The 16,082-nt window shown below is 40.9% G+C and overlaps 1 protein-coding gene across 2 annotated transcripts; it reads right to left on the reverse strand.

The window, feature by feature from the left end:
* Positions 1-705: 705 nt before the first annotated feature.
* LOC113903411 (dihydrodiol dehydrogenase 3-like) lies at positions 706-12,434 on the reverse strand. Of its 2 annotated transcripts, none has more exons than XM_027559499.1 (9): positions 12,327-12,434; positions 9,920-10,087; positions 9,531-9,647; positions 8,017-8,094; positions 7,453-7,575; positions 5,476-5,585; positions 4,461-4,626; positions 1,383-1,465; positions 706-888 (listed from the first exon to the last, which is right to left on the reverse strand). In XM_027559499.1, exons 1-9 carry the CDS (start codon positions 12,408-12,410, stop codon positions 855-857), a joined length of 963 nt encoding a protein of 320 aa, XP_027415300.1. In that variant the 5' UTR covers positions 12,411-12,434; the 3' UTR covers positions 706-854. The 2 variants fall into 2 exon arrangements, with proteins under 2 accessions (XP_027415300.1, XP_027415299.1); XM_027559498.1 differs by having other exon boundaries at positions 706-897.
* Between the last annotated feature and the right edge of the window lie 3,648 nt (positions 12,435-16,082).

The raw sequence follows: 16,082 nt of genomic DNA on the forward strand, positions 1-16,082 counted from the left end.
TCCAGAGAAATGCAGGGAGCCACTGTCTCTGTGTTGCAAGGCTGTTTGTAAAAATGAAAAGGTGGGTGAGGTGAAGGAGATTTGGTGTCTCTGCCTAAAAGATGTACAGAAGAAATAGGAGAAATTGTGCAGAATTATCTCAACAGACACTTACACATTTCTAAAAGTTAAATTCTCCTCATATCCTTCACAGTTTCATTCTCCACAAGACTAATGACTCAAGACATTTCTCATTTCACTTATTGACATTTATTGATATAACAATTTCTTACTAAAGAATGCTCAATAAAGTTTGGCTAAATGACCAATGAATAAACTCAAAATATGTAAAGATTCATCAAAATGCTGAGCATGGGCAGACAAATAAGAAATTACATAAATGACTAGAATGTGCTGCTTACTATACAGGAAGCAAAATATAATACTGGATTTTTTAACTCATATTTTTAGCTTACCAAGATACTTAGGCTATGTTTCAAGAGAAGTATACAACCTGTAGATTGAAGTTTATTTATCTTCATAAATAAACAAACACACATATTTGCCTAGGAAAATCACAAGGTAAACACATCAAAGGTAACTGTTATCCAATGGGTAAATACAGCTGATCATCACTGCCCGTCCTGTCCCTTCTCTATCTAAATATTCTGTCATATATATGTATTATTTGAATCATCAGGAAGAAAGCGTATTCTTTTAAGTCTATGCTGTTTCATAAACAGTTTATTTTTAAAAGAAAAAGCATGGTTTCAGAAGTTCAGACACTTTATTTAAACTTCTTCTTCAGGCATAAAAATTTCCTTCACCACCCTAGAAGTAACAAGTTATGGTAGAACCACAGTGAGAGCTGAGAGTCAATATTCTTCATGGTATGGATACTCAGGGTGGCTGAGACCACTGGAAGACAAAGAGGTTGATTCATTTATGAGATCTGGCATCATTATAACATAGTTTTAATTAATGTAATCATTTTCCCCTGACGTAAATAGAATTAACAATTAAACATGTTCACTGGTCCCTGAAAGAATAGTGGGCTGCAGGCACTGTGCCCTTTGTGTTTCCTGGCTCCATGGGCTCTGAGAGAAGGTACACCAGGCACAGGGATTAGGGGCACAAAGTAGTGAATTTATTCACCACAATGTCAACTGTGGGAATTTTACTGATGGACTGTCCCGGTCCCCAGTCACATTTCTGTTGATCAGGATGAAGCCCTGGAGGAAATCTCTGGTTTGAGGTCTGCAGGAAGTAACTGGCTGACTCCTACACTAGAAATCAGGACTGTCTTCCAAGAATTAAGCTTTTTAAAAAGCTTAGTTCCCCTGCTTACCTGCCTGCAGCAAAAAAAAAAAAAAAAAAACTGTGTGTGTGAAACAGTCACTTACATTAGAAATTCATAGTATCTTAGATTTCTGTTGAGGCCATCAATTGCTTTCATGTCGTCCGGACTCAGTTCAAAGTCAAACACCTGGAAGGAAGGAACAATCACATTAACCTCTCCCGGAAGGAGCTGGCCTCCCCCTGGGGACTGGAGGACTTTCCAGCTGGATGGAGACAAGAAGAGGGGACAGGGAAGACGTGTCTGTCCTCAGCTTCCAGGAGAATAACCTGGGTCCCTCTGCTGAGTTCTCACCTTTCCTTCCCACACCTTCTCCTTCTCTGTCCACCTCACAAACATTACAGCACATCAGTCCCTTATCTTTCTGAGTGAATCACTTGTGACAGAAAACAAACTAAAACCTGCTTTTCCAAACACTCTGCTTTAGACACTCCTGATTCGATACTGAACCTGAGCTAACATTAGGCTGATTGCCTCTCCCTAACACGCCCGAAGGGTGACAGCGTTCAGCTGAAGCAGTGTGGGAAGGAAATGCTCCCTTGAAATCCTGTTCAGAAATCTGTTATGAAACTTGCTCATTATCTATGAGTATATCTAACGAAACCTATACATCAATGCCTTAGTGGAGAAGATCCCTGTGTTGGGGAAATGTCCTGGAGAAGGAAATGGCAACCCACTCCAGCTTTCTTGCCTGGAGAATCACATGGACAGAGGAGCCTGGCAGGCTACAGTCCATGGGGTCGCAAAGAGTCGTATACAACTAAAGCAACTAATGCTTTAGTGTAAACAGCTATGAATGAATGGTGTTTAAAACATTAAAGAACAACAAACTATTAAAAATTCACATCAAAGTCATGAGAAAAAAGCTCAACTTTCTAAAGAAATACATTTTACAGAGTGATCCAGTGATTCAGTGCAACATGAACATGACTTAATTACATATTCCTTTGTGGAAATCCAAAAAGTGATACTAAATTTTAAATAAAAGAACAGCCAGTCAAGAGCAGTCAAGACATCCTTAAAGACAAATGTATAATTCTGAGAAAAAACACTTATTTTCCATTTTTAAAACACAGAACAGAAAACTGAATAGTTAAATAGGAGAGAAGGGCCACAAACGTACTTATGGACACTTATTATATGACAGAGTTGATAATGAAAATCTATTAAATACATTTAAGTAAATAAACATATAGGCAACCATTTTTATATCATATTAGAAAATCAGTTTCAGGTGTATTTTTGAATCAAATTTGAATGGAAACAGAAAAACAATTTTTCAAGGGCCTATGCACCTGACCCTAGACATGGCCTGACCTATAACTTGCAATGGAGACTGAAATGTGCAAGAAGTGGTGACTTAGTTCTGAGCTGAGATAATGACATGGATTTTTTTCCCACTCCCTGGCTTGAAATCACAGCACTGTCCTGAGATGAAAATCAGGTTAGCTGACCACAGCCTAGCCAAATATATATGAAAAACTACATGGAGAAATGTGCAGGCTCCTCTGAGAAGAGTCATATCCACCTGCTACAGCAGAACTGCCAAGCTGCTCTGCACTGAACTGCAAATGCATGAGGGAGCCCAGCCAAGAGGACAACAGTTGAGCTGAGTGCAGGCAGAATCTCAAACCACAGAATCAAGAGATGCATAACTGATCTCTGCATTAAATCTTAAAACTGAGGAGAGTTTTCTGTACACCTATGCCTAAGGGAAGAGCAATGGTCTCTTACACAGAAAAAAATGAGAGACATCATGCAAAAGTGGACAAAGTCTTGAAGAGGAACTTCATAAAAACAGAAACTCAAGAAGGTTAAATATATGAAGATGAAACCTTATTGGTATTCAGGAAAATGCAAAATAAAACCACGATGGTTTGGAGATGAAAGATTGCTGCCATAATTTTCATGCTTCAAAATTCACATGTGGATCGTGTTAGAAATGGAGCCATTCAGGAGTGATTAGGTCATGATGGTGGAGCCTTTGTGAATGAGATTTCAACAATATCACAGTCATATAAGAAACTTGAGAGAACTCTGTTGCCCCTCAACCATGTTAAGATACAAGGAGAACTTTATGACATAGAGGAGGGGCCATTACATGAACATACAGGCACCCTGACCTCAGACCTCCAGCTTCAGAAATGTGAGAAACAAATTTTCATTGTTTCTGAGACATCAAATCTGTGGCATTTTGTTAAAACAGTCCAAATGGCTTAAAATAATCACATAATGCAATTTCATCCATTGAGAATGAAGGTAAGAAGACATCATTTGTACAAGGTGATAGGATAAACTGAAGACCTAGCACTGTAACTAAAATCTCCATTTTCTGTCCAAATTTAATTTCTTGGGCTCCAAAATCACTATAGATCGTGACTGCAGCCATGAAATTAAAAGACCTTTGCTCCTTCTAAGAAAAGCTATGACAAAACTAGACAGTATATTAAAAAGCAGAGACATTACTTTACCGACAAAAGTCCACAGTCAAAGCTATGCTTTTTCCAGTAGCCATGTATGGATGTGAGAGGTAGACCATAAAGAAAGCTGAGCACCAAAGAACTGATGCTTTTGAACTGTGATGTTGGAGAAGACTTTTGAGAGTCCCTTGGACTGCAAAGAGATCAAACCAGTCAATTGTAAAGGAAACCAGTCCTGAATATTCATTGGGAGGACTGATGCTGAAGGTGAAGCTCCAATACTTTGGCCACCTGATATAAAGAACTGACTCATTGGAAAAGACCCTGATGCTGCAAAAGATGGAAGGCAGGAGGAATAGGGGAAGATAGAGGATGAGATGATTGGGTGGCACCAACAGCTTGATGGACATGACTTTGAGCAATCTACGGGAGTTGGTGATGGACAGAGAAGCCTGGCGTGCTGCAGTCCATGGGGTTGAAAAGAGTCAGACATGACTGAGCAACTGAACAGAATAGAACCCTCTGCAGCCAAGCCACCTCCTACCACAGTAGGAGGAGAAAACCATCAGGAATACATACAAGGCATTCATGCAAAGGGAAGAACAGGTAATTCATCTTGTCTCAAGGAAAGTCTTGAGAGACAAAGAATGACCCTCATGAAGGATATTCCTTAGGACCCCTCTGCCAACAGCTCCACTCATCACCTGTATGTTCTCTTTGATCCGCTTCTTGTTGTAACTCTTGGCCAGAACCACAACCCCACGTTGTACCTGGTAGTGAAGGGCAACCAGAGCTGGGGTTTGCTTGTGCTTTTTGGCAATGGCACAGAGAACTGGGTCCTCCAAGAGAACGGGGTGGTTCGGATTCACCCTGGAAGAAAATTCAGAAATGCTGAGGACCTGAGACTAAGTACTCAGTTCATGAGTAGTTTTCCCAAACAGATAAAGTAGGTACACTCTACACCAGTGCTTCTCAAAGTGTGGTCCATGGACCAGCATCATCAGTATCACCTGGGATTTTGTTAGAAATACAAATTTCATGGCTTAACTGAAGAGAAACTGAATCAGCATCTCAACTGTGTCACCTCCCATTCTGTGTTTACAAAGCTCTGCAGGTGGTTCAGATGCATTATTGACCTCAGACCAGGATTGCTAAAGTTGCGGGGTTTTTCTTTAATTCTCAGAGGTTGTTTTTCTTCTATAATCAAGGGCATGAATCGAGAAACAGAAGGGAAAGACCACGGATTGTTTTTATTTTCACTTTCCTATTGATAAAAAGTAAGTAGCTTCAAAATCAGAGACATGTATTCCCATATTTACAAAAATGGTTCAAGTTTAGTTTTTTCTATCATAATAGACCTGAGAATTGTATATGATTATCCCAATTTTAGGCATAAGGTAAATGAGATTTGGAATTTCTATTTTTAGAAACGTGTTATTAGTTAACAACTACATAAATCATGGCATAAGCTTGTGTCTCTGGTCCAACTAGGGGATTATATATAGATTTTTAATGCATATATCTGTTAATGATGAGTCTACAAGCTAATACAATGTATGAAAAATGTCTGGGTAATGGGAAGTTAAAAGAGAAGAAAATATTCCATCTGTCCCCTCTCTCCCCTCTGCTTATGAGTTATCTGAGTAGTGTATTTTAAAATATCTCATCAAAAATTGAATTTTAGGGAAACTCCCACTTGTCTTCAACAGGATTCAATACCGTTCTTTTATTCGTTGGGATCCCAGAGCACCATAGGCAACAAGAACAATATCATGTGACTTGCAGAAATCCAACAGCTTGCTCTGGTTGAGATAAGGGTGACATTCCACCTGTAGAATGTCAACAGAGAAGAGTGTCAGATTATTTGAAAAGGGAATATTAATATGACAGATAAAGATTAAAATTTTTAAGTGCCTAAAGGAGAGATAAACTGTGGAAAATTCTGAAAGCAATGGGAATACCAGACCACCTGACCTGCCTCTTGAGAAACCTATGTGCACATCAGGAAGCAACAGTTAGAATTGGACATGGAACAACACACTGGTTCCAAATAGGAAAATTAGGAAAAGGAGTACATCAAGGCTGTATATTGTCACCCTGCTTATTTAACTTATATGCAGAGTACATCATGAGAAACGCTGGGCTGGAGGAAGCACAAGCTGGAATCAAGATTGCCGGGAGAAATATCAATAACCTCAGATATGCAGATGATACCACCCTTATGGCAGAAAGTGAAGAGGAACTAAAGAGCCTCTTGATGAAAGTGAAAGTGGAGAGTGAAAAAGTTGGCTTAAAGCTCAACATTTAGAAAATTAAGATCATGGCATCTGGTCCCATCACTTCATGGCAAATAGATGGGGAAACAGTGGAAACAGTGTCAGACTTTATTTTTGGGGGCTCCAAAATCACTGCAGATGGTGATTGCAGCCATGAAATTAAAAGACACTTATTCCTTAGAAGGAAAGTTATGACCAACCTAGACAGCATATTTAAAAAGAGACATTATTTTGTCAACAAACATCTGTCTATTCAAGGCTATGATTATTCCAGTGGTTACATATGGATGTGAGAGTTGGGCTATAAAGAAAGCTGAGTGTCAAAGAATTGATGCTTTTGAACTGTGTTGTTGGAGAAGACTCTTGAGAGTCCCCTGGACTGCAAGGAGATCCAACCAGTCCATTCTAAAGGAGATCAGTCCTGGATGTTCTTTGGTAGGACTGATGCTGAAGGTGAAGCTCCAACACTTTGGCCACCTGATGCAAAGAGCTGACTCATTTGAAAAGACCCTGATGCTGGGAAAGATTGAGGGCAGGAGGAGAAGGGGACAACAGAGGATGAGATGGTTGGATGGTATCACCGACTCAATGGACATGGGTTTGGGTAGACTCCAGGAGTGAGTGATGGACAGGGAGGCCTGGCATGCTGCGGTTCATGGGATCGCAAAGAGCTGGACATGACTGAGCCACTTAACTGAACTGAAAAGAAAGATCGCAACATTAAATGTAAACTGGAAATATCAACATCTAGAGAGAAATAGAGAAAAGTGTGCTTATACAGTTAATTTTTTCACAGACCATGGATGGAAGAACCAGTCCAAGACTGAGTAATCAAAAGGTGTACTCTACATTTGGTAGATATTCCCGAGTAAATGTTTTATCTTCTGTTAGCATCATCACAAACCTTTAACTTCACCCTCTAAACTGGATGACTTTCATCATCTCCAGCACATGTTTCTGTTCTGTGCTCCCTGTTGAGACTCATAAATGCTGAGACAACAAGACTAAGGATTCAGCCATCAGAACCCAACACAAACCCTTACCACCCATATCAGCTGATTTGTTACTTTATTAATTTACTTCTCATTCTATGTTTTCATGGCTTCCTTCCTATACACAGTTCATTTCAGGGCACTTTCCCATTCAATCTTGTCATCCTTTAATCTCAGGGAAACACCTCCTACCTCTACTTCTAGGTTCTACCTACAATTCAGCAGGATGCCCTCCACACCTTTTCCATCCAGACTACATAGAGATACTATTTTGGGTTCTAGTCACACCATCCAGATAGAGATTCTGTTCTCTAGAGTCCTCTGTCCACAAAGGTCGGATGAACAGGAGGGAAGGAAAGACAGACGTCTGGCTTTAGTGCAAGAAGGAGGGTCTGAAGAGCAGGAGAGAGAGGAGCTGAGTTGCTCACCTGGTTGCAGACGGGCTTATACTTGAGCCCCGGCTTGTTTAGGATCTTCTCCAGCTGCTTACGGTTGAAGTTGGACACCCCGATGGACTTGGTCAGCCCTGCATCCTTACACTTCTCCAGGGCCTGGAAGGGAGGGGTGGTGAACAGTCACTTGGAATGGACAATAGAACAAGAACAAATGCTGAAAAAATCAATAAACATGGTCACGTTCAAGAACTAGTGTTGAAAAAAAAAAAAAAAAAGAACTAGTGTTGAGTATCAAGAGGAAAAAATGGAAGAAAGTCAACACATAAATTGAAGAATTACCATTTCCTCCATAAAAAAAACTGAAGAAGACATATATGGAAGGAAAAATGCATTGTCTTCATTGTCCAAAATTCTCCATTTCATTCCTCCATGGAAACATTTCAGCAATGGTTTCCTCCCCACAACCTCAGCATCGCAGCCCTTAGATTCATGAACTGCTGAGTCAGATGGGCCACAGCCCATTCTCAGAGGTGGAAGAAATGAAGGAGGTTCCCCCTCACCTGGATCCTCCACTGGTTCTCTCCTCCCTGGACTCACCTCCCATGTGTGACAGAGATCCACCAAGTCAAATATCAGTTTTCCATTTTCATCTTTTGGAAATAATTCCTCCCCTGGCTGGAACAGAAGCAGAAATATTGGAGATGTGATAAAATAATTTCTCCACATTTAGCCAAGCTGCAAGGCACCAGGAATTAAATCTCCATGAGGTAGGTTTACAACTTTCTACATTTGCGAGGTGATTTATGTATGGAGTTGTAAGCAACTTCTATAGGAGGAAGGCTTATTCTATTGTCTTACACTTATTATATGTTACAAAAAATACAATTTTTATATGTCCTAAAAAATAGGGACTTCCAGTGACTTCTGTGAATTTTGTCTGTTTCTTGTACTTGCCTTTCTTGAAATGTCTCTGGTCTGAGAATTGCTGTAAGTTCCATGCTATAATTTCCAGAATAAAAATTGAAAGCTACACCTGGGCTAGATACTCAGATTTCCTTTTCCCTTTGAGTATCAGATGCCCTAGAGCTGGCATGTGAACCAGCAAAGCTCTCATTAGGTTGGCATGGAGTGTGGAAGAGCCAGACATGCTCTCAAATATTCATGACCCTGAGCCTTGAAATGCCCCCAAAATCATACTTGCCACCAATGGAAAATGTTCAGTAAAAATATAGTAATGCCATGATAAGGGATAGAAAAAGGAGACATTTCTGAAGAGTCCTGCAAATCCTCAAATTTCTCGCTCTGAGACTTGCAGTCTACATAGTCCACTTAGCTATTTTGCATTAGATGGTTTGAGTTGATTTCTGTAACTTGAAATCAAGAGTTCTAAGTAAACCATTCTTTCTTTTTAATTTCTTTTTTTATTGAAGGATCATTGCTTTACAGAATTTTGTTGTTTTCTGTCAAACCTCAACATGAATCAGCCATAGGTAAACATATATCTCCTCCCTTTTGAACCTCCTTCCCATCTCCCTCCAAATCCCACCCCTCTTGGTTGATACAGCGCCCCTATTTGACTTCTAAGTAAAACATTCTTAATGACTAAGTGCAGTCTAAACATCTCATCATAAAGTAGGGCAGGACTGTAGACAATGCCTCCTAATTCCCTATAAAGGTACAAGGTTTAGACTCACCCAAGTGGGAGCACCACCAAATCTGCTCAACTTAAAAGGATGAAAGACAAGATAAAGTCATCATGTTCAATGTAAGGCAGTGTCATGCTCACCACGGCTTCACCAAACTCTTGGTTCATGAAATCCCCAGACACTCAGGAGTCATAACCAGGACTGTGTACAGAACTCACCTATTTCTACTTCCTCAAGTTTTTCAGGCAGAGACTCTCAGATTATTAACTCCTTTGTCTCAGAGGCATGTAACAGATTCAAAGAAACTCAGTAAATAGATGACCACAAAGGCTTATTTGGGGGAGTCTACTCTAGCATTATCATCCCTTCAATCTACTAATAAAAATCTTAATTCAACCATCCATGCAAGTTGACGCACATTCTAACACAAGATATAACATCGATGTGATCACACATATTTCCGACCTTCATAGCCAGTGGAAAATGAATAATATAGAGATCGACATAGTCCAGTTGAAGATTTTTCAGTGACTTTTCCAAGGCTGGTCTGACCAACTCTGGTTGATGGAAAGTGCACCAAAGCTGAAAATATTAAACAATAGAAATTTTATTAATAATAATTAGGGAAGTTTCTTTTGGTTTTACTATGTGACTTGTGGGATATTACTTTCTTGACCAATGATGGTAATGTGCCAACTCTTAACCACTGAACACCAAGGATTTCTAATACCTTAAGAATATACCAAGAAGCATAGTTCACCAATCAACTCTTCACCAAACAAATGATCCCATTATATATTAGCCACCAGGGCACACTCACAAGCCCACATATTCACACACACAACACACAACACCTTTGACGTGTAGAATATGTCTTCTCTCTTCACAGTGCCATCTGCAATCTTGCTTCGAATGGCCTGGCCAACGTGCTCTTCATTTTTGTACACATAAGCACAGTCAATATGGCGGAACCCAACCTCTATAGCAAATCTGGTAACTTCCAGAGCTTCTCTCTTAGGAACCTACATAAGCAACAAAGGCAGAATTTTAACATCCACATGATTAAGAGATTGCTAGCACAAGCTTTGATCTTCCAAAGAATCAACTTTTCTTCATGTCTTTGATTAGATCTGTATGTGTGGTGCTGAACCCTGGACAGTTTCCCTGAACATTCCTAGTCAGATTTTAAATACAAACCCAGTAACCCTTACCTCCCTAATGATCTATGGTCGATCACAGGCATCAGAGGACTCTAAGCCCACCTCCCGGTTCAGTGGACCTAAAGGACCTAGCATAAAGTTGTAGTCATGAATAAGATTTATACTATAAGATACTTGAAGCAAAATCAACAAAGGTGTAAGGTATATGATAAAGACATTAAACTACAGGAGATAGTGAGAGACAGGGAGCCTGGCCTGCTGCAATCCATAGGATCACAACGAGTCAGACATGACTTAGTGACTGAACAACAATAATAACAAAAAGCATCAAGGAGCAAGGTGAAAGCATCTAAGACCACTGTCTACCAGTGAAGATATGTGGAATATACCAAATATAAGCTGTATCTATTCAAGATGTACAAAGTAATGTTCTTATATAAGGATCCATTGTTGATGATCACTGAAATCAAGCTAGGTAGCAGATCCCTCATTTCACTTACCTTACTTTAGGGAGTTTGTAAGAAAACTTAAGATCTAGTGTCTACAAAATCTCAGGGTATAACCCATTATTCATAACTATAGTCATGGTGCTTGCATCAGGTCACCAACTTATTCATCTTATCACTGAAGGTCTACATTGTTGACAAACATCTTTCCATTTTTTGCAGATTTGTCTCCAGCTTCTGGTCTTCATTTCTCTACTCTATGTTTGTATAAGTTCCACTATTTTTGATTCCACCTACAAAGAGACTTCATTGGTGGCTCAGATGGTAAAGCATCTGCTTACAATAAGAGAGAACCAAGTTTGATCCCTGGGTCAAGAAGATCTCCCGGAGAAGGAAATGGCAACCCACTCCAGTGTTTTTGCCTGGAAAATCCCATGGACAGAGGAGCCTAGTAGTCTACAATCCATGGGGTAGCAAAGAGTCGGACACGACTGAGCGAATTCACTTTCACTTTTCACAAAGACATCATGTAGTATTTGTCTTTTTATTTCTGGCTTACTTCACCTAGCTAAACTTCTCCCAGTACACCTGTGTGGTTTCAACCTGTGTGGCAGTATTAACTTTGTTTTAAAGGCTAAATAATATTCCATTTCTTTTTCATGTGTCAGAATCTTTCCTATTTCAAGGAGGTAGATAATTGGTGTAACCACCCTCTGTTGGGTTCGGTCCTGGTCTTTCTTAAACATTTGGGCATTCAGGGATGCACTGAGGAATGGGCCAGTGAGCTTCAGTACTAGCCTGGACACATTACTCCCCTTACCATACTTTGCACTACGAAGTCCTGTCTTCTCTTTCCAAAATGCCTCTGAATATTTCCTTCTGTTTTCCAAATGAAAAAATGAGATGCAAAGTTTCAGGATCAGAACTTATCACAACTACATTCTCTAAAGACAAGACGGACAGCAAACTTTCCAGCTTCAGGTCTAGAGACTTGTCCACTAGTCCCTTTTCTGTCTAAGCACTGAAAACTACACTTTAATAAAAAGACACTACAACACACAAGGATACATTACACAACCTGGCCTGTAAGATGGTAGCTTATCCCCTCAAATGACACTATATTTTCCATTAGAAGTTTCCAAGGAGCAACCAAAGTACAAGGCAAAATAGAGCTAGAGTGTCTTGTCTGGCACCTACCAGGCACCCCACGGTAGAAAAGCAATTCTCTCCCATTAGTTCCTATTCACCTCATCCTTAGGACCTTCCACCTCAAATACTTCTCTGGGTCACACCTTTTTTTGAAGGAGGTAAGAGTTCTGGAACTAATGAAATACATAGAGAAACCCGGCTGTTGCAATCGCCCTCAAAACAAAACAGACAGCCAGTGATCTTGACAGCCAAGAATCACCTCTTCTGCAAAGCTGAGAAAGAAACAGAAACTGGGGGAAACCCAAAGTAATCTGCAGGTGAGCACAGCCTCAGACCCTGATGCAGAGTGAAGACTGGATGCTCTCTCCCCTTTGACAGGACATGATTCTAGCCTGGATAGTGGCTAGAGGAGCTAGCCAGGAGCTCAGTGCTTGACAACCCAAGTCTCTTCCACTCATGTTACATCCACTACTATTTATATCTCAAGCCCATACCAGTACTTATACCTCTGGAGGTACAGAGGTGCCAAATCCCAGGACAGGAATGAAGTGGCCATCATTAAGCTTAACTCTCTGGCCTTTGGGATCCATTACCTGTTTCACCTCTGAATAAGCAGACTGATCTTTTATTCTTCCTCCATAGGTTATAAAATACAGGAAGTTAACACCCCCAGCTGACTGTCCAATGATAACAGATACATTGGAGGAGGAGAGGATTAAACCAGTGCCCATAGGTAAGAAGAAAAATGAAGCCAGTTACATTGGTAGTTTGTTTTGTTTTGTTTTTTATCAGAATAACTTCAGTTATATAATGATGAAACGTGCCAAACAATTATTGACCAAATGTTACACAGAAACCTCCACATACCAGTCATTTCACATTTCTAATTATAAAGCCCACTTTTGATCAAACATCAATTGAAACAACTATTTCATAGTACAGAAAGGCACACTAATTACACAATTAAGAAGTGATGATTAATAAGCATTTTCTAAAATGTAATCTCTTAAGAAAGAATAAAAATGTAAAACAAACCAAATTTGCCTTTTTAAATTTTCCAGCAGCAAAATTATTTTGCTTTACACACCTGTGGTGGTAGAGGTATAGTCAGTAAGTCATGTCCGACTCTTACAACCCCATGGACTGTACCCCGCCAGGCTCCACAGTTCATGGAATTACCAGGCTAGAATACTGGAGTGGGTTGCCATTTCCTACACCACAGTATCTTCCTGATCCAGGGATCGAACCCAACTCTCTTGTGTCACTTATATTAGCAGCTGAATTCTTACCACTGGGCCACCTAAGAAGCCCTTACAGACCTGTCTAGGGTGAAATTCTGAAAAGGATACCAAAACCAGACATTTTGGCAAAGTGTTTATTGGCGTTAATCAAACAGTTTGTGGATACTGTGTGCAGGTCAAACAGGCTCTTGAGTATTTATACCATGTACTAAGTTACATAGCTTTTTAGAGTACTTTTATAATGTAACCAAGGCTTCAGCAGTATGTGATCTGTGAACTTCCAGATGTTCAAGCTGGTTTTAGAAAAGACAGAGGAACCAGAGATCAAATTGGCAACATCTGCTGGATAATCAAAAAAGCAAGAGAGTTCCAGAAAAATATCTATTTCTGCTTTCTTGACTATGCCAAAGCCTTTGACTGTGTGGATCACAATAAACTGTGGAAAATTCTTCAAGAGATGGGAATACCAGACCACCTGATCTGCCTCTTGAGAAACCTATATGCACGTCAGGAAGCAACAGTTAGAACTGGACGTGGAACAACAGACTGGTTCCAAATAGGAAAAGGAGTACGTCAAGGCTGTATATTGTCACCCTGCTTATTTAACTTCTATGCAGAGTACATCAGGAGAAACGCTAGGCTGGAAGAAGCACAAGCTGGAATCAAGATTGCTGGGAGAAATATCAATAACCTCAGATATGCAGATAACACGACCCTTAGGGCAGAAAGTGAAGAGGAACTAAAAAGCCTCTTGATGAAAGTGAAAGAGGACAGTGAAAAAGTTGGCTTAAAGCTCAACATTCAGAAAATGAAGATCATGGCATCTGGTCCTATCACTTCATGGGAAATAGATGGAGAAACAGTGGAAACAGTGTCAGACTTTATTTTTTGGGGCTTCAAAATCACTGCAGATGGTGATTGCAGCCATGAAATTAAAAGACGCTTACTCCTTGGAAGGAAAGTTATGACCAACCTAGATAGCATATTCAGAAGTAGAGACATTACTTTGCCAACAAAGGTCCGTCTAGTCAAGGCTATGGTTTTTCCAGTGGTCATGTATGGATGTGAGAGTTGGACTGTGAAGAAAGCTGAGCACTGGAGAATTGATGCTTTTGAACTGTGGTGTTGGAGAAGACTCTTGAGAGTCCCTTGGACTGCAAGGAGATCCAATTAGTCCATGCTAAAGGAGATCAGTCCTGGGTGTTCATTGGTAGGAATGATGCTAAAGCTGAAACTCCAATACTTTGGCCACCTCATGCAAAGAGTTGACTCATTGGAAAAGACTCTGATGCTGGGAGGGATTGGGGGCAGGAGGAGAAGGGGACAACAGAGGATGATATGGCTGGATAGCATCACCGATTCGATGGACGTGAGTTTCAGTGAACTCCAGGAGTTGGTGATGGACAGGGAGGCCTGGCGTGCTGTGATTCATGGGGTCGCAAACAGCCGGACATGACTGAGCGACTGAACTGAACTGAATACATATTTTACATAGTTTGTTATTGTGCTAAATATTATTCATAAAAGAAAAACCTATAAGCAACTTAAATTGCAACAAATTTGGGAAGAGTAAGGGAAATCATGATGCACTGGTACAAGTGGATGTTGTGAAGGAAAATTCAATTGAACACATAGAGTGATGTCAGCAAAATAGTAAGCTAGAAGGAGTGAAGTCTCCCTTGGAAAGGGAAGTATGGAAAGAGAAAGCAGCTGAAAAATGTAGTAGGAGTTCTGGGAAAGAGTCAAAAAGACATCTACGGCAACAAAGTGAACACGCAACTAGGGAAGATCCAAAAGACGGGAAGGACATTTCCGTATGTTTTAACTCTCACTCACCTCTCCCCTGACTTGAGCAGAGCCATCTTGATCTGTAAAGGGCAGCGGCTTAGCACCCTGCTGCCTCCCTCAAAGCAGACTCATCGCAGAAATCCTTACCTGCAATATTCTCCCCTACTTGGAGCTTGCCTGGAACTGGTGTCCATTTCACTTAACTCTAAGCTTGAACTGAAGAGCAGCTGGACTGGATCGTTACAGCTGCAGGGGTACTAGAAATATATGGGTCCAGGGCCAGGCAATAAGGGTGGAGACACACACAAAACCATATAAAACCCTGATAGAACTGGAGTGTGGATTTGGGGGATAGTAAGGCATTCAAAAACAATTATATATTTCCCAGAATCAGAAAGCCACTCAAGGGCCAGGTAAGTTGTTGACTCAGAAATGAACTGAGTTTCCCTTTGTTTCCTGTTGGACTGACCCCAGGACCAGGCACATGCCAACGTCAGCTAGTGAAGGACAATCAGGATGTGGTATGAATCTGCAAACAGTGAGTGTGCTGTGCTTGTCCAAGTACCCAGTCATGAACACACAGAGGGAGAGAGAGAAAAGGCATACAGTAAAGAAAGGTGAAACAACAAAGCTGAAAAAAGAGAGAGAGAGGAAAAAAGAGAGAAAAACATGAGCCATGAAACTGTTTTTGTTACTGTTTAGTCACTAAGTCAAGACCCCTCTATTGTAACCCCATGGACCGACTCCACAGGTTTCTCTGTCCATGGTATTCTTCAGGCAAGAATACTGGAGTGGGCTGCCATTTTCTTTTCCAGTGGATCTTCCTGAATCAGGGATGCAACCTGTATCTCCTGCATGGTCAGGCAGATTCTTTACCACTGCCCTACCTGGGAAGCCTGATCCATGAAAGGAAGAAAAGAAATCGGCACCGACTCTTCCTGAACAATTGAGCCATGCTTGGCGCACAGCAAGTATCACACACTGTCTTGGGGAGAAGCTCCAGGTGGGCAAAAGGACACTGAGTTCAGCTCCCCCAGAACCACATTAGGGGGTTCCATCTCCTGAAAACACACGACACCAGCAGAAAGCCCCCTCCACACCAAGGCTGGATAGAACCGTCCCCACAGAGCTGGCTGGGAAGGGAAAAGAAGCCGTCAGATCAGGACTGAGCCCACAGGAGTGCCCCAGATGAGGAGGAGGAACAGGGGCTTGGAGGTCCTCCCTGGAGAGACC

The sequence above is a fragment of the Bos indicus x Bos taurus genome, chromosome 13, assembly GCF_003369695.1.
Source record: "Bos indicus x Bos taurus breed Angus x Brahman F1 hybrid chromosome 13, Bos_hybrid_MaternalHap_v2.0, whole genome shotgun sequence".
Taxonomy (NCBI): domain Eukaryota; kingdom Metazoa; phylum Chordata; class Mammalia; order Artiodactyla; family Bovidae; genus Bos; species Bos indicus x Bos taurus.

What these genes read in the sequence shown, in the direction of transcription:
- LOC113903411 (XM_027559498.1), bottom strand. Translation starts at nt 12,410, where the DNA reads ATGGATCCCAAAGGCCAGAGAGTTAAGCTTAATGATGGCCACTTCATT. An exon ending in GCACCTCTGTACCTCCAGAG is followed by an intron (nt 10,088 to 12,326) that starts GTATAAGTACTG and finishes TTGCTTATGTAG; the next exon opens with GTTCCTAAGAGAGAAGCTCT. An exon ending in TCCCAACGAATAAAAGAACG is followed by an intron (nt 4,627 to 5,475) that starts GTATTGAATCCT and finishes ATTTTCTTCCAG; the next exon opens with GGTGAATCCGAACCACCCCG.